At 62.3% G+C, this 18,231-nt stretch overlaps 1 protein-coding gene across 1 annotated transcript in view; it reads right to left on the bottom strand.

Moving 5' to 3' along the window:
• Nucleotides 1–215: 215 nt before the first annotated feature.
• The window catches only part of ONECUT3 (one cut homeobox 3), a 21,475-nt gene continuing 3,459 nt past the window's right edge, over nucleotides 216–18,231 (bottom strand). Inside the window, exons 2-3 of the mRNA XM_046638330.1 lie at nucleotides 18,006–18,225; nucleotides 216–511 (exon numbers count right to left, since the gene is read on the bottom strand). Coding sequence (XP_046494286.1) covers nucleotides 216–511; nucleotides 18,006–18,225 — 516 coding nt within the window. The remainder of the gene's footprint in view (nucleotides 512–18,005; nucleotides 18,226–18,231) is intronic.

Consider the following 18,231-nt stretch of genomic DNA (forward strand, 5'->3'; position numbering starts at 1 on the left):
AGGGGGCCCTGTTTGTGCACTTGGGCTGGGGGGGTGTGCTGCGTCCCCTCCCTGGGTGTGGGGTACCCCGGACTGCAACCACTCCAGGCGCCCCCCCCCCCCCCGGGGCGGGTCTCCGGGCTGGCAGGGTGGGGTGGCAGGCGTGGGAGGGCGGCGCCCCGGGCCCGTCGAGGCTGGGAGGGCGCGTGGCCGGGGGTGGGGCGGGGGGCGGGGTCTCAGGCCTTGGAGAAGGTGGCGGCGGCGGCGCCGGCGGGGCCCCCGGGGGCCGCCCCGGGCTCCTCGGCCCAGCGGTTCATGCAGCGGCGCCGCGCGTTCATGAAGAAGTTGCTGACGGTGTTGAGCTCCAGGCCGAGCTGCTGCGAGATGGTCACCTGCATCTCCTTCGACGGCCGCTTGTTCTCCTTGAAGATGGCGATGAGCGTGCGCCGCTGCAGGTCGGTGAACACCAGGCGCTGCTTCTTGGGCTGCAGCGCGCGCTCCTTCTGCTGCTCCTGCTCTTTCCGCTTGCAGGCTGCGGGCGAGGGGCCGCGCGCGGGAAGGCGAGCCGGTGGGGGGGGGGGACAACAGCGCCACCGCGCAGCCGGCCGGGAGAAGGCGGCCACCCGAGAAAAGACGGACACAGCCCAAAGCAGAGAGAGAGAAGAGGAGGGGGACACCAGGAAAAAGAGAAATATGGGGGACAGACGGCAGGGGGAGAGGGCCGGACAGACAAGGAGACGGAAATGTCAGCAGGAAGGGCCGCGTGCGAGAGATCAGGAGGCAGCAAGCAGGCGGTTGCGACATCCAGAAAGACAAGGAGAGGGAGGGCAGACAGCGTGTGGGGAGGCAGATGAGGCGGGGTGGGAGGGACAAAGAAGGGGACACAGTATGAGCACATGGCCACAGGCGTGAGTCACCACCCCCTCCCATCCTCCTTCTGCAGGCTATCCCCCTCCCCAGCCTCATATCCCCAAACCCCTCTCCAACCCAAGGGCCCGCGGAGAGGACAGCTGGTGCTGCTGGCCTCCCGACTCCCTTCTGCAGCCCACACCTGGGGGGCGTTGAGGGAAGTGACTGGAAACTCTGCGTGGGGGTTATCTGACTCAGTGTAGACCTGGGTGAGAAGCGGTTAATTAACAGGCCCTTGGGGCAAGTCACAAACCCCAGTAACCTCCCCCTGGAGTGATGGCACAACTGGGTTCTCAGCAGCGAGGGACACTCCAGGCCTCCTTCTCTGGGCTGTCCTCTGAGGTCTCCCACCACTGGAGGGACCCTGTATCAGGCCGACGTTGGCGTCCGCAGCCCGATTCTGAAATCTGAGCTCCCACCCAAGCCGGCCCCCCAGCGGCGGGCTGAGACCCGGACACGGCTCCCCCACGAGCATCCACAGGGCCCTCTGGAGTGGGGAGGATCCAGGGCCACCTGGCACAAGGAGGGACAAACAGTAGGAGCTCCAGGTGGCAGAGCAGGGCTGGCACCCTCGGTCCGGCTCCTTCCTGCCCCAGCCCCAGATGGGACCCCATCCCTCGAGGCAGTGGAGGCCAGTGGGTAGAAAAGATGGGCCTTATCCGCTGGGGCTGGTGACCTCGGCCCAGGGGCTGGGGGAGGCTGTGTCTTCAGCGTGAATTCTACCAGCGTCTCAATTTCTCATCCACGTACCGCTCAGGGGCTGCGCGTGATGGAGAGCCCGCCCATCCCGCTCCCCGTGAGCCCCCCACGCCACGGTTGCCTCCCCAGAAGTGGTCTGTGGTGCGGACTGTGCTAGCGGTCCTCGTCTGCCAGCCCTGGTGGCCTGCTGGGACCACACACCGAGCTGGCTCTTTCTGGTTCCGGAACAGTCCGAACCAGATGGCACGCCAGATCGATGCCCACGCACGTCCGCAGGAATCAATGAATGTTCCCTGGGCCGTGGCTCATTTCTCAGGAACAACAGGTTCCCCCGTGTGGACGGACGCACCACTTCACTCCCCGTCTCCTCACCCGGAGCTCACCGGCTTCTAATTGGCGGCTTCAGGTTGTATGATTACATGAGGGTGACAGCTGGGGGTTACCGGTCATTTTATAAAAGCCACTAATGGGAGAGAGAGAGAACAAACGAGAAAAGTGGTAGGAGGAGAGGAGGAAGATGAACTCAGAAGAAACGGACCAGTCAGACAAAGTTGCAATTAATATCCTCGGAGGGAGAAGAGAGGACCACTGCATCCATGAAACAAGAACAGGATGCTGTTCAATAAAAAGGACAATTAACCAGCAGGACGATGCTCTAAGGATTTAAACATATAAGAGGGGGAATAAAATTTGGATCGGAACCCAAAGTGAAGCCAATCCCCCTGGAAATGGAACAAAGGAGGTGTAGAGATGGCAAGGCAGGGAAAGATGACAAAGCGAGAGGAGGAGTGAGCAGGTCTGTCATCTGATCAAATAGGCCGTTCAAACTAGAGGAAGAGAGGATCAAATGAATAATGAAAAAAAAAAGATCCAAGGCTGAAGGGCACGAGAGTCCAGTTTAAAAAAGTCCATAAGGGTTCAGCTCATTGAATGGAGAGAAGACATTGCCCAAGGCTCATCCTCCTGAAATTTGAGAGATTCAGAATAGAGAGGAGATCGTGAAACCTCCCAGAGAGGAGAGCCAGACGACCCACGAAGGACTAAGAAGTGGGGTGGAGAAGACAGTGCAGCAATGCCTTCAAAATTCGGAGGGAAAATTACTCTCAGCTAGAATTGTACGCCCGGCCAAACACCAAGCATGAAGGTGGAACAGAGACATAGTCAGACATTCCAGGTCTCAAAAAGTTGACTTCCGTGCACCCTTTCTGAGAAAGCTACCGGAGGACGTGTTCCATCAGAACGAGGAGGTAAATCCAAAAAGAAAGGTGTGGGAGTCAGGAAATGTAATTCAACCCAGGATAAGGGAAAAGGGGTCCCCCGAGTGTTGAGGAGGGGAGAGCCCGGAAGACAGCGGGGACAAAGGCACCAAGGACATGGAAGGCAGCCCCATCCAGATGGGACGGGAAACCAAGGGGTGGGGAATAAGTATGCAAAATCCTATTGAGCTGGTTTTGCATTTTGTTGGGGAGTGTGAGAAGAATTTGTGATTGGCAACTATTAACTCCTGGAAAAACAAAGAGTCGAGCAGGAAAGAAAATGGAACCCTAGTTACGTGGCTCAGCTGTGGACGGTATCTACTGAAACCACAATAATGTTAATATTGAATATTATTGAGGCAGGAGGCTGTGTTTGTAGCATTATTGAGAAGCTGACAGACGGAGAGGGTGTGGTATGGATGCGGAAAGCCCGGGAGGCAAAACCCAGAGGATGAAGCGTGCGCCCGGCAGCCTTTTGTGTACAAAACGGGGGAGCAAGGCCACCTGCTGGTTTTTTATCCGAGTAAGGAAACGGGAGGACCTGCCTTGACCTCCCACCTCCTCGGAAGTTGGCTGCCCTGATAGGGTCACGGGAGGGGACCAGATCCCCCATCCTTTCAAAGGGAAAGCTGGGTCTCAGGCCTGGAACTCAGCCCCAGCCAGGCCTTCACGTTCCAGAGGAGGCCCTTCTTGATCACCTGTTATAATCTTCAATTCATTCATTTATTCACTCACTTAGCCATTTACTCTCATTCATCAGACATTCACAGTACAGACGGGGATACAAACGCTCCTCAGAAAGCCCCAAAGAGCATCCCATGTATCCTGTCTTTTCATCCTTAGGATAATTCCATAAGGCAGGGATTTCTCTCCTTAGTTAATCAGAGAAGGTAAGCCACTTGCCCGAGGTTGCCCAGCAAGTGCCCGGCAGGCAGCACGGGACGGGAGCCGGGGTGGACTCGGGAGTCCGATGGGGAGGGAGGGAGGCTGTGGGGGTCTCCTCTTTCCCCGCCGCCTCCCCTTCTCCAATCAAGTGCCCAGTGGGGGCCCCAGAGGCCGAGTGGGGGAGGGGCCGAGCGAAGCGGAGTCGTGAAGAAACTTCGCGTTTTGTCGATCGCAGCAAAAAGCGGCTCCGTCCCCCCTTCCCGGCGTTCAATCTAATTACAGCTCCTCGCAGCCCGAATCGATCCGGCTCCAGTCGGAGCTGTTTACCGCGAGCAGCTTTTGTCATCGCTTCCATCCCCCACCGCCCCCGGCGCCCCGGCCTGGAGGCAGTATCCGCGGTGGAGGTGTGAGTGCCCGCGGGGGGCAGGCAGCCCGGTCCCCGTCGCCAGCCTCCCCCCCCTCACATCAGCATCCCTCCCTGGGCCCAGGATCGCCCCTCACAGCCCTGGAGGCCACTGCGGACCGAGCGGAGGGCGACCCGGGGCGGGGCTGGGGGCGGAGCCGCACGGGGAGCCCTGCACTTACCAGCGAACGCCAGCCTCCTGTTGCGCCGCCGCTTCCAAGACGCTCCACGGGGACGCCACTGCGGCTTCCGCCTGCATCGCCTCCTCCACCGTCACCTCCACCACCTGCAGCCCTCTACACCCATCACCTTCATCATCCCCTCCCCCTCCATCTGCCTTACTTCCACTGTCACCTCCTCCACCATCACCTCCTCCACCGTCACCTCCTCCACCGTCACCTCCTCCACCGTCACCTCCTCCACCGTCACCTCCTCATCATCACCTCCGCTTCCATCACCTTCTCCACCGTCACCTCCTCCACCATCACCTCCTCACCATCGCCTCTGCCTCCATCACCTTCTCCACCATCACCTCCTCCACCGTCACCTCTGCCACCGTCACCTCCTCCATCACCTCTGCCGCCATCACCTCCGCCTCCATCACCTCCTCCACCATCATTTTCTCCACCTGCATCACTACCACCATCACCTCCTCCCCTGTCACCTCCTCCACCATCACCTCCTCTGCCATCACCTCTGCCTCCATCACCTCCTCCACCATCACCTACACCACGTGCCTCCCTCTACATCCATCACCTTCATCATCACCTCCGCCTCCACCATCTGCATCACTTCCACTGTCACCTCCTTCACCTTCACCTCCACCACCTCCTCTACTGTCACCTCCTCAACCATCACCGCCACCACATGCATCCTTCTACATCCATCACTTTCATCGTCAGCTCCACCTCCACCATCTGCATCATTCTATCACTTTCACCACCTCCACCATCAGTGTCACTTCTACCTCATCATGTCCTCCACCATCACCTCCACCACCTACATCCCTTCTACATCCATCACCTTCATCATCACCTCCTCCTCCACCATCTGCATCATTCTACCACATCACCTCCTCCACCCTCAGTGTCACTTCTACCTCATCATTCTCTCCACCATCACCTCCACCACCTGCATCATCTCCACCTCCATCACCTCCTCCATCATCACCTCCTCGACCATCAATATCCCTTTTACCACCATCACCTCCATTACTCCCACCTCCACCACCTGCATCAATTCTACTGCCATCATGTCCTCCTCCATCACCTCCTCCACCCTCGGTGTCCCTTCTACCCCATCAGCTCCTCCACCATTAGCACCACCTGTAGCCGCATCGCCTCTATCAACAGCCACCCTCACTTCCCTTGCCACACCACCACCACCTCCATTTCTTCATCCCCACTGCCACCACTGCCCTCCTCACCCTGTCACCTTTCTTCGCATCGCCACCACCCCATCTATTCTGTTTCCTTCCCCTCCCCCACTGTCACCTGCACCAGCACCTCCATGATCCTCATCCACACCACCGAGCCCCATCATAGGGTCCACCTCACATGCGCCCAGCACGGGGACTCAGCCCCGGGTTCCCTCCCCAGGGCTCCTAGCCTGTTGAGGGGGGATGAGGAATGGCCACCGACCTCACCACCCACCATGGTGACCAGGGCAGCTGGTGGGGGGGGGGCTCTGGGATCTAGGAGGAGTCACCCCCTGCAGGGCCTCAGTCTCCTTATTCGCAACATTGGGACGCTCTGCCTCCTTCAAACACTCTTCAGCACACACCAGCTGAGGGGGCCCTCCGCGTCACACTCAGCCCCTCCTGCCTCCCTCTGGGCACCTCTCTGCTCTCACCTCCTACCACTTCTCACCCGGCTCTCTCCTTCGCTGCCACGTGGGTCCCACCTCAGGGCCTTTGCACCGGCTGTCACCTCCGCCTACATCACTCTTCCCACGTGTCTTCAGGGCTCCCTTGCCTCCTCCTTGTCTTTATGCAAATACTTCCTCTGTGAGGCCTACCTGGACCCCCAAATTAAGACCACTTTCCCCCCCACTGTCTTTTTCCCATAGCACTTATGACATTTCGCCCACTCTATCCAGAGGCCCCGCCGATGAGGGTTTGGGCCCAACTTTCTCTCCCATCCGCCCTCCATGACCCAGGGACTGAGACCCTAAGCCTGAGACCCGCCTACTCAGGGAGGCTCTGATCTTAGAGCCGCCGGGTGCCCCACCGCAGCCTGTCTCTCCCGCAGCTCCGTCTTTGGGAGCCAAGGGACACAGAGGGGCTGGGGCTGGCTCCTGGAGGCTCCCAAAGGCCCCGGGAGGGCATAGAGGGGATCCAGAAGAGACTGAGACCCCATCCCCCAGTTGGCCCGTCTTGCGGCCCCAGGCAAGTGCGCTAATGGGCTCTCTGCAGGGTGCGGCCCGCGGTTCCTGCTGTGACCAGCAGAGGGCAGCTGTCCCCAGCTCAGAGCGCGGCCCCAGGTGGGAGGGGTGGTCCTCTGGTCCACGTCCAGGTGGGGGCAAAGGGAGGGGACCTGGGGGGCTCTCAAGTTCCAGATGAAAAGCTTTTCATTTCAGATCCCCTGCTCATCTCTCCTCCGGCTCCCTGCCTTTCTAGAAAGTTGCTGGGGCCACCTGGCCACCCTCTGCCACCTGGACTCCTCTGGGGGCTGGGAGGGTGAATCACGGCATCGTCTTGGTCCTCTGAGCCTCGGTTTGCTCAGCTGGAACCTGCTCTTAATCATGGTCTCTGCCTTGCGGGCTGTGGAAAGGGGTTTAGCCAGAAAAGTCCTGAATATGACGGTGGGGCTGGGACGAGGCTCCCAGCTCCCATCTCGGGGGGCCCTAGGAGGAGCTTGGCTCTGGGCCCACTTGCCACAAGGCCGAGAAGTTCCTCCCCCTCCCAGGGCAGGCCTCAAGCGTCCACATCTCTCCTGGAATCTTCCTGGAGAGGGGAGGGATGGAGAAACTGAGGTCAGGAGTAAGGAGTTGGGCTGCCCCAGCCAGAGAACTCCTACACATCCCTCAAGGCCCATCAGCAGTGGCCCTTCCCCCCAGGAAACCCTTCCCCTCACCCATAGCAGAGCCCCGGCTCCCTCCTGTGTAACCCCCCAGTCCTGACCTTATGGCACCAGGCCTGGGCCTGAGACCCCCTCTGCTGTGGGTCCACAGGAGGCTGCTGGCTGGGTGTGTTTGTCCAATGACTGATGCCCCTGGGGGTGGTGGGGCAGTGAGGGGCGCCCTGCTGGGGGACATCCAGCCAGTCACTGCCCTGGAGGACCATGCAGGACAGTGGGACCCCAGGGAGCGCCCTCAGCAGGGAGCACCCTGTCTGAGGCAGCCAGGGAGCAGCTGGGGCCTCATCCCGGGGGGATCAGAGGGAATCAGGTCTGCACGGAGGATGCTGGGCTCACACCTGTTCTCCCCACCATCTTCTGACAGACACCGGCTCCTTCCCCTCCCCCCTCCTCCTTTCCCCTCCCCCTCCTTCCCGCCTGTCTGCCCCTCCCCCTTCCATCCTCCTCCTCCTTCCCCCGCCCGCGTCCCCCCTCTGGCTCTTGTTCCCTTTCATCCTCTCCCCCTCCCCCTATCCCCTCTCCCAGAGGCCCCCTTGTGGTCAGGGCATGTAAGGGGGGGGGCGCCCATAGGTGGTGGCCTCTGTCTCCCCACTGGGTCCCACAGGAGGTCAGTGGCTGTGCAGGTGGCCTTGGGTGCTGGGGGGTGGGGGGACGAGTGCCACGGCTGCACCTGTCCTGGACCATCCCTGGCTGGAGCGGGCTGACCACCCAGGTGTCCCTCTGTTCCCCTCTCATTGGGTGTGCTGGGGGGGAGGGGCTGCACAGGTGCCTGGCGGTGGAGGGCGCTGGATGTGGGTGTACGATGTGTGTGGTGCACCTTGCTCCAATGGGGGGAGGGGTCCACACACAGAAAAACCACATGCAGGTAACGGGGACACCTGCAGCCATGGCAAGAGCCGTCCGTGTGGCAGGCGGGCAAGGTGAGCGGCAGCGTCGGGCCTGGAGGGCGGTGGAGGGAGAGGCCCTGAGCATATGGCCAGGTCAGCGGGTGTTGGGGGAGCCCCGGGGGCCAGCAGACCTCTGTGGGCATCTGTTTGCAGCTGGCTGCGGGCAGGCAGGGGACACACAGAGTGGACATAAGACCAGAGGATGCAGCGTGAAGAACTGAGGGCGTGAGTGACCTGGCGGGGGCGGGGGGGTGACAGCGAGTGTGGCTGGCGCCCCAGGGAAGCCGCTGCGTCTGAGGGTGGAGGATGCAGCCATGTCCATCCGTCCCCGGGGATGGCCCCCATCTGCCTGCCTGGCCCTGGGCTGGCCACCGTCTGCCCCCTCGCTGTTCCCAGTCCACGGGGACGCTGGGGCTGGGCTCCACAGGCTGAGTGGCCTTGAGCGCACACTCTCTGGACATCAGATTCCCAGTTTATCAAGTGAACTCAGGGACTCGTGATCCTGATGACCTTGTCTGTAAGTGGGGGTGATGGTCCCACCACGCAGCGGACATGAGGACCTGTGAAGCAAGCTCCGAATGAACGCCAAAGGGGGACCCTGCAACCCCTTCATCCCTCCTTTCCTTCCTCCATACATTTATCTAGCACCTACTGTGTGCACTGTGTGCGAGGCACTGCTGGGGACAGCCGGGAGCAAGACAGACGCAGCCCCCGCCTCCCGGAGCCACATCCGATGTGGAGGACACGTTACTCTCACCGTCACACGGCTCCACGGAAGGTGACACAACTGGGCTGCTGGCTCCCCCGTCTGATCATCTGACCGTTGGGGGGGGATGGAGGTGCACATGGGTGGGTTATTTGTGGGGAAGGACATGAGCCCAGCTGGGGTCCACAAGGCCTCCACTCGGGACAGACCTGGGCGTGGAGGTGGACTGGAGACCGAGCCCGAGTGTCAGGGACAGTCGGGCAGAGTGGTGGGAGCAGCATGGGGAGGGTGAAAACCCATGAAGGCTGGGTTTGACAGGGAAGGACAACAGCTGGACGATGGCCCCAGAACTCGGCGTGGGGGCACCTGAGTGACTGTCCTCGTCCCTCTGTGTCACACTCTCTGTGCAGCTAAGCCACTCTTGTCTGTGTGCCCCCTGCACCGTGCGCCTGTACCCACCCCCTACGGTGTCTGTCCACCTGGGCATGGGGTTTGCGTGTGGGTGCGGGAGCTGGAGCCACTGTCCCCTGCTCCAGCCACCACCTGAGCTCAGCTCCGGCCTCGAGGAGCAGACAATTCAATACGCAGCCTGGCCTCCGGCTGGGATGATGAGCTGTTTCCTTGGCGACAAGTCTCGCCCCACCACCAGCTGCCCGGCCCCAGATGTGGGGAACATTGACGCCCCACCATCCCTACTGGGCTTGTCCCTACTGGGCTGAGCTGCCCTGAGCATCCCCTGATGGCCTCCCCAGCCCAGAGATGGTGACTGACTTGCCCAAGTTTGCACAGCGAGTCACTCTGAGGGGAGCCCGGAGCACACAGGTGGACTCTCTCTTTATCCACACCCTGCACCACTAAGGGAGCCGGGAAAGGGGTTCCCCGGGTGGGTGGGGGTGCAGAGTCATCTCCTGGGAGGACCCCCGGAGGCCAGAGCAGCCACTCCATGTGTCCCCACTTGCCTCTGACGCCTCTCCACTCAGCCCCTTCTCCCCGTCCCCTGCCCGCCCAGCCCACACCTCCCTTTCCCGCCTCCAAACCACCCTGGCTGGCGCCCAGCCTGCCAGAGAGGCCCAGCCTCCCTCCCGCCCTTCCCGGCTCCCCCTGATGGGATTTTAATGGTCGCATTTTCAAATTAGTTCTGAGCCTTTCAAAGTCTTATCAGGGAAATGAGCGTTTCCACAAGGATGCCGGCTGCCCCTCCCAGGGGCCCATCTGGAAGTCCCACCACCTGGGGTTGGGGAACCGGGGTCCAGGGGCCGCTCTCATGCCGGGTCCTTCAGTCACAGAGACGCCCCCTCATCAGGCACCTTCACATGGGGGCAAACCACATTAGCGTGCACACACACACACACACACACACACACACACACACACGCCTGTGTGCACGCATACACAGACCTTTTATTTAAAAACAAAATGTTAAGAAGTCACAGCGGCTGGCAGTCGGAAATGGATTTGAAAAAGATGACAGGAAAGGAACCCGTGATAAGAAAAAGAGCAGAGAGGCCAGCGCAGAAAAGGGGGGAGTGACCGGGGACATCAGTGAATGGGAAATTAATCCACAGATGAACTCACGAGCAAAATGGTCCACCCCGGCCGTGTCTACTGCGGCCCGAGGGTGACTGCCCACCGTCTGAAACGGCCTCAACGTCCGCTGGGCTGGTAGGTGGTTGAAGAGAGAGGGAGGTGACCAAAGAGAAGAATACTATACAGCCCGCAAAAATGACCCCGGGGGGAACTCTCTTTCCCGATGTGGAAGGTCCCCACGGCTTCCATCCGGCGCTCGCCATTGTGTGTGTTAGGAAAAGAACATGGACTCGGGGCCCTGCCCCGTGGCCGAGTGGTTGGGTTTGCACGCTCTGCTGCGGCGGCCCTGGGTTCGGATCCTGGGCACGGACATGGCACCGCTCGTCAGGCCATGTTGAGGTGGCATCCCATATGCCACAACTAGAAGGACCTGCAACTAAGATATACAACTACGTACCAGGGGGGATTTGAGGAGATAAAGCAGAAAAAAAAAAAAGAAGAAGAACGTGGACTCGGAGCTGCTGGATTACGCGCAACCTCTCTTTAGGAGGAGAAATAGAAAGTGTGGATTGCAGAAAGGAGGAGAAGGGAGCACGCTCTCTTGTTCCAATTTGTTAAATTTGGAACCTGGCGAATGTGTCAACCGTTTACAAAATAAGACGGCATTTTTTAAGAAGCGGGAACAAAGTGGGGGCGGGGGGAGAAAGCAGAGGCTTTGGCGACGCTCTGATTGCATGTAGGAGGATCTTTTCCTTTATCCACTCGGTGCTCCCCGCGGGGTGGAGATTCTGGTCTCCATTTCGGGAAACGGAGGTGCGCAGGGGGAAGCGACATGCCCAAGGTCACCAGCCTGAGCCGAGGGCCCCTTGTCCCCCTCAGTCCGTCGGGGGACCCCGCGCTCCGACGTCCGCGCTCCTGGCGCTGCGACCCCGCCGCGCGCAGCGAGCGCACCAAGACCGACGCCGCCCTGGGGCGTCCCGCCGGCAGCGGGGATGTGATTCCGCACCGGGGTGGGATGCGGCTCCCGCTGGGGGCTGCCCTCTCCTGTGGAGCACGCGCCGGGAACCCTGAGGCTCGGAGGCCGCGGGCGTGCGGTGCTGGGCTAGGGTCTCCCCAGACCCGGCCGCGCGCGCCCACGCGCCGCCAGGCCGCAGACCGCGGGTGCACGCTGGATTCATTCGGGTTTGAAGCGAGACGTGCGGAAGGCGGCGGCAGCGGCCGGGCTCCGAGGCTGGCTCTCCCGGCACTGCGGGGCGGCATTCGCCTGGCGGGGGGTAAACTGAGGCACTGACATCTCCCCCAGCGCGCGAGCGGTTGCGCAACGGCGCTTGGAGACGCCCGGCGCAAGGTTCCCCATCCACCCACCCTCGTCTAGGTGGGCGGATGCGACCCTCTCCCCATCCCCCAGCGCCAGGAAGGAGGGCCGGGCAGCATCTGCCCGGATCGGAGGAAAAGTGGTCCGGCGGGCCCAGGTGGGAGCGCACGGATGACCCCAGCCGCCAGAGAGGTCAGCGCAGGAGGCCGAGGTCTTCCTGATGCCCCCGCGCCCCCTGCGCCTCGAATCCGCCAGACCCGGGCCGAGGGCCGACGCGGGTCCTGCGGCGGAGTCTGCGCGCTTGTCCAAGGTGAACGTGCCCGCCTACACTGTGTCCCTGTGCCGGTATACCCCGTTGTGGACGCCTCTCCCTGCCCCACTCCCTGGCTTTGTGCCCGTGACTCGGTAGGACTGAGCCACCCTCCCCACCCCCACATCTGCCCAAAGGGAAAGAGTCCAGCCCGGGTTCCTAGCCCTACCCACGTCTACACCTGTTTGGCAGAGGGGAAACTGAGGCCGCAGGTGTCCCGGGACTGCCTGAGGTGAGGGTATCTCCCAGGCCGCGCCTGGCTCCTGCCCAGCCCCTCCCCTCCCCCACCAGCGCTGCCTTCCTTATTGATCACGGGCCATATTTAATTAAAACCTTGATTCAAACCAGCTTGAGCTCCCGTGGTTAAGCCGGCTCGCGGCTACATCCAGAGACCGGGCTACAGCACCCGGCCGCGCTCCTGACAGCCGCTCTGGGCAGCCCCAGCTCCCAGCCTTTGTCCTCCAGGCTCCACGAGAGCCAGAGTGCTCTCCCGCGTCCACGCAGGACAGAAAGTCAGGCCATCCTATGCACCTCCTCTACATATTAAGGGTTCTGGGGAGCCATGCGGCGGGGTGCCAGGCAGAGGAGGGACCCGGTCCAAGGTGACCCTAAAAAGCCCCATCCAGCTTTGGAGGGGGGAGGACACCAGGGGTGGGAGTGGAGCCTGGAGACCCCCAAGGAGGAAGAGGCGGCCAGACTAGAGGAAGTGGGTCACTCAGACTAGAGTGCTGATGGTTGATAGGGATGAAGCACAAGAATGAGAGAGAGATCACAGAGGAGAATGGCCAGTTCTTGGTTCGTTCCAGGATTTTAGGCCAAGGGGACTTCAGGATAAGGGAGCCAAAGGCCAGCTCCAGCCTCTCGCCCTGAGAGTCAGCTGTGAAGTGGGGGTGACCATCCCTGTCGCTCAGGCAGGAAGGGATTATGGGGCTGGGCCAACAATGCTGGGTCCAGGCTCACCCTCAGGGCCGGTGTCCAGGAGGGGGCTGTTCGTCAGGAGAAGCAGGGTGAGTGGGCGATCCTGGTGGCTTGGAGTTAGACGGGAGGAAGCTGGGACCTGGTCCTCACACACCCTCCCCGAGGGTCTCTGGTGGTCCCTGGGGGGGCTCACGTGGACCCGTAAGCCTGTCGCCCCTGGAGGAGGCGGAAGGAGAAGCACGGGCTCCCAGCCCCTACTGTCCATTTGCCAGAGGGTCACCCAAGTCACCACTGTCCCAGGCTTCAATCCACTGAGTGCCCCCCTCCGCCTTTGTCCCCTCGGGGCCACCTGCCTGGAGTGTCCCCCACTGTTGCAGGAGGTGGGAACCTCAGCATCTGATTTCCTGCAGGAGAAGCCAGGGCGTCTCCTTCCAGGGGACCTGGGGCCTCGTCACCCTGGGCGTGGGGCTTTGGTGAGCGCCTGGCCTTGGTCCTGAGCCTCAGCTCGGCCGTAAAGGAGGCACCACACCGGCTTAAAAAGCCATTCTGGATGATTCCATCTCTCATCCCTGGGGGTTGATCGGAGGAGGGGAGGGCTTCTGGCACCCCAGCCGGCCACTCCCCATCTCAGACCCTGCCCCTCCCTGCCCTCCCCCTCTGCATGGGGTGCCCCCAGAATCACTGAACCTGGGCAGGGGGCGGGGGCTGCCCCAACCCGGGTCTTGTGCTCTGGAAGGAGGGGGCTGGTCACCCTGGACGCCGTGCACAGCCCCACATGGCTCTGACCCACACAGCCCCTCACACTTTCCCCCCAAACTGTGCATCCCCGTGGGGGCCTAGGGTGTCCTCTCCAGACCCCCTCCGTGGTCCCGTGGAGCACAGGCTGCTGCAGCTGACCCCAGGTCCCCCCCACCCCCACCCCTGGGCAAGATGAGAAGATGGTGTGTGGAGGTGACCAGGCAACATGGCCTCAGGGTGCAGGTGAGGGTCTGAGGGGGGGAGCTGGGTTGATGAGGATAACTCAGCAAGCACCTGCCAGGTGGCTGGCTCTGTCCCTTTCTCAGATGGGGAAACTGAGGCTCAGACCTCGCCTAGGGTCGTCAGTGACTGACTCCCATTGAGGCCCAGGCCTCCTAGCTCCTCGCTCGAATGTCTTATCCGGGGGCGGGGCGTCTGTAAGAGGCGTGAACCTCCTGTGGTTCCAGGTAAGATTTTTCCAGAAGGCACAGAGGTCTTTGGTGGGGAGGGGGGTGTCTGGAATGCTTGTGAGGGGATGGAAGGCCGTCCCTCCAAGTGAGATGACCAGAGGGGACCCTGTGGGCTGGGTCCCTTCAGCTTCAGGATGCCCCCATGCACCCCCTGTCTGGGATGGTGGCTGCAGAGTGGGGGGAGAGGTGGGGAGGGCCTGTCTCCACGGGGGGGGGGTGGCTTGCCTTTTTTTCCCTTTCCATCATCAGCCCCAGCCGCCCGCCACTGTGCTGCCCACCCACCGCCACCCCTGCTGTCGGCCATGCCTGCGCCGCCCCCATCGGCAACTTGGTTCCAGAAATGGCCTCTCCCCCTGCCTCAGTTTCCCCCCCACCCCTCGGGGCTTCTGGGCTCAGGACTCACCAGTGGGTGATGAGGGGGAAAGGGCCCTTCTTTCCATGGCCTCCATTTGATATTTTATTTCATATATATATTTTTTCTGATCCGTTACAAAAAACTCTTTTCCTCCGGAGTTGCAATTTAAACAATATTTGAGGATGGCCAAAGCTATCGACCCGGTGGCGGTGATGAATTAGAGACGGTAATTCGAATGCATCGACCACCGCCCCCGCCGAGGAGCCCGCCGGCCCCTCCCCCAGCCCCGCTCCCATAATTACTGTTCAAGATGCAGCCCGGGAGGGCTTCAAAGAGGAGGCAGCTGGGGAGCTGCAGCCCGGGGGTGGATTGGGGCGAAGCCCCCCTGGCAGTGCAGTTGGGGGGCTGCAGGATGGCCTTGCCAGAATCTCAGAATGTCGCACCCAGAACCTGGCTCCCCCAATGCACACACATTTTACAGATGGGTAAACTGAGGCACGCAGCGCAGACAGGTGTGGGGCCCGGGAGTGGGGAACTCTGATGTCCACCTGGCTAGATTTCTCCAGTGGTTGGAAGAAACAAAGAAATTCTCCCCTCCCGGCTGGGCCCCAGATCCTGGAAGGAGAGAGGAGGGGGGAGCTGGGAGAGACCCAGGCCGGGTAGACCCCACGAGGGGCTGCTGCAGCCCCGGAGGGATGTCTGCGTCCCCCCCTTTCTCTCTCTCTCCTTTAGTCTTTCTTTCTCCATTTCTGTTTTGCCACCCGTCTCTCCGCCGTCTCTCCATTTTCTTTCTCTGTTTTTGTCGCTGTCTCTCCCTGCCTATCTCTGTCTCTCTCCGTCTCTGCGTGTGTGTCTTCCTCTCTCGTGTCCCTTTCTCTCTCCCGGCCCCAGCGCCGGGCGGACACCCCGATGGGCCCGAGCGGGCAGCCCGCGGGCGCGCGGGATGGGGGCGCAGAGCTGGCGGGCGCGCAGGCGGCTTCGCTGGGCGCGGGCGGGGCGTGGGAGGAGGGCACGCGGCGGGTCCCCCGCGGGTTGAGCCGAGCGCCGGGCGAGCGGGTCGGGCACCTGGAGGCACCCTGGGGCCGTCGGGTGCGTGCGGGGCGGCGCGCTCGGGAGGGGGATGCGCCCCGCCGCCCCCTAACCGCCGCGATTTGCCGCCACTTAACCGCTTTTCATTTGCGCAGCGACCGGAACTAAAGGCCTCTGAGGCCGGCGCCTAATTACCCCGCGACCCTCGGCCGGCCGCCTCTCCCATCCCAGGCCAGCCCGCGGTGTGGACGCGCCCGAGCTGCGGCGGCGGCCCAGGCGGGTCGGCGGGGTCACGGCGTGGGCAGCATCCCGGCTCACCATCCCCAGGACCTCGGCGCGTGCCAAGCCCTCCGCTCACCCCTGCACTTCCCCGGGGGAGGCACTGAGGCGGCCACTATTCCGACTCGCATTTCCCAAAGTGGGAAACCGAGGCTCCTTAGAGCCGCAGAAGTCAGGGATGTGGGGAGGGGGGACGCAAACTCGGCCTCAGTTTCCCCACCTATAATTCCACCGGCATCCAGAAGGGAAGCCCAACCACGGGAGTCCAGGCACCCTACGCAGCTGCGCTGGGATACTCACCATGGGGACCTCTCTCCTGTGGCTTGTCCTTCTGTCACACCCTGACCTATCTTTTGGGTGAGAAATGTGCGATTCAAATGCCACTGAAGGGGCACATTGGATACATAACATGACCGTGAGAGAAATGGAAAGCGGTGTGTTTTTTGGGGTACACCCATACTGGACACACTGTCCCCAGAAATATATGCACGGGGTGGGGGGAGGAGGTGGACGATGGTCAGGATGGTGAGAGGTCAAAGGCCACATGTTGCTGAGTCTGACGAATAGATGCCACTTATTACTGAAGGCCCTGCGGCCGGAGGTCCCCCACTTTGCACGCGGCAGGCCGGGGCTGTGGGCTGATAGGACCGCGTGTCCCCTCAGCACAGCCGTGTCCTTGCGTGTGTCACGGGGAGCAGGACAGAGCGGGGCCTGCCCTTACACAAGACCGTCCCGGTTCCTGCTGCCATTCCTAACATGTCACAAGGGCCTCCCTCCGTGCTCGGTCACCTGCCACGTGCGGAGGGGAATTTATTTCCCTGTTCCCAAAGTGGGGAATCTAGGAAGCCCATAGGAGGCTCAGCCAGTCTCTCACTCTGCAGAAGGGGGAAACTGAGGCTTCCATGCGAGTGCAGAATCCCTCTGTTGTCCAGTATGCCTGGGGGTGGGGGGTGTGAGGAGAGGAAAGAATACAGGAGCCCTCCAGGTCCCCCAGCCGGCACCCCGTCTTCCCCAGCCCCCTGCCTGCGTCCCTGCCCCCTGCTCCCCGGCGCCTGGGCTGAGCCCCAGCGCACTCCGTGCGCTCCACTCGCCCCTGTGCGCAGAGAAGCGATCGATCAGGAGCCCGCCGCAGCTATTGTCCCCGCGGCTGGGGCGGCTGCAGCCCCCTCCCCAGTTCATGAGGGAAAGACCCCCCCCACCTGAGCCACGCCTCCCACAGCAACAGCGCTGGGGGCTCTCCTGCACCCCGTACCCACCCAGAAGAGGGGGGCCTGGCCAGGCCGCCTTGCTGGGGGCAAGTGTGGACCCAGCTGTTGTCAGCTGGGAGGTAGGAGGAAGCAGGGTCCCCAGGGGGTGGGGGGTTGAGTGTCAGTGTGAGAGAGAGAGACAGAGACAGAGAGACAGAAAGAGAGAGCCACAGAAAGAGAAGAATGAGGAGGAACAGGAGAAAAACGGAAAGCAAGCGAAAAATAAATAGATGTCAGTTTGCCCCGACAGAGAGAGAAGAGGTAGAAACGAGGGAAACAACGGAGAAGCCAGGCCGCAGGGGCGCGCGCGCCCGAGCCAGGACCAAACGCGCGGGGCGGGCGGGCGGGCGGGCAGCCGGGGTGTGAAGGCCTCCGGGCCGCGCGGGCCGAGGGTCCCCCCGGGCAGCCCCGCCCCCCACCCGTTCTCGGTGACCTTTGCTGGCGGCCGGAGAGGGGGAGGGGGCTATCGATCGCGGAGGCCGAGCTACAAAGAAGCGCGCCCTGGGGCCGGGGGGGCTGAGCGCGGGCCCGGCCCTGGCTGCCACGGCGCCGGCGCCCGGTGCACGGTCCCGGCTCTCTGCCCCGGGGCTGGAGGCGCAGCGCGGGCCTGTTCGGGAGGAGGAGAGTGGCACCCCGCGCTGACAGCAGCGGCGCGTCTGGGGCGCAACACCTCCACCCCACACACACCACACACACAATGAGCGACCCTGCAGGCTGCTTCTGGGGGATCCTCCCAGCGGTCTAAAAGGACCCAGGGACTCCCTCTCCCTTCCAGAGGGACTGGGGAGGGGGACTATGGGGGAAGGTGGTACAATTCCTTTCTCCCACTTGGCGACGTACAGATGCACAGGGACTCAGATCACGCCGTAGGCTCCTACAAGGAGTCCTAAGCCGGCCGCCGGGGCGCGCGGCCGCGGCATGGGGAGGGGGCCGGGGCGCCCCGCTAGCACCCTGCCGGGTGTTGGGGAGCCCCAAGCCGGAGTCCCTGGGTCGGGCGGTGTGCGCCGCGCTCCTACCTGCGAGGCGCAGCGCCGACATGCGCTGGAACTCGGGCTCCTGTAGCCACTTCCACATCCTGCGGAAGGTCTCGCGGCCCGACTTGAGCTTGCTCCACGGCTTGGGGTTGCGCAGCAGGTCGGAGAGCGTGCCCTGAGAGCGGCACAGGATGCGCTGCGCGAAGATAGCCTGCGGGATGCTGTAGCGTTTCAGCTCCGCGGTGATGCGCTGCGCCACCTCCTTCGT

The sequence above is a fragment of the Equus quagga genome, chromosome 14 (assembly GCF_021613505.1).
Source record: "Equus quagga isolate Etosha38 chromosome 14, UCLA_HA_Equagga_1.0, whole genome shotgun sequence".
In the NCBI taxonomy this organism is placed as follows: domain Eukaryota; kingdom Metazoa; phylum Chordata; class Mammalia; order Perissodactyla; family Equidae; genus Equus; species Equus quagga.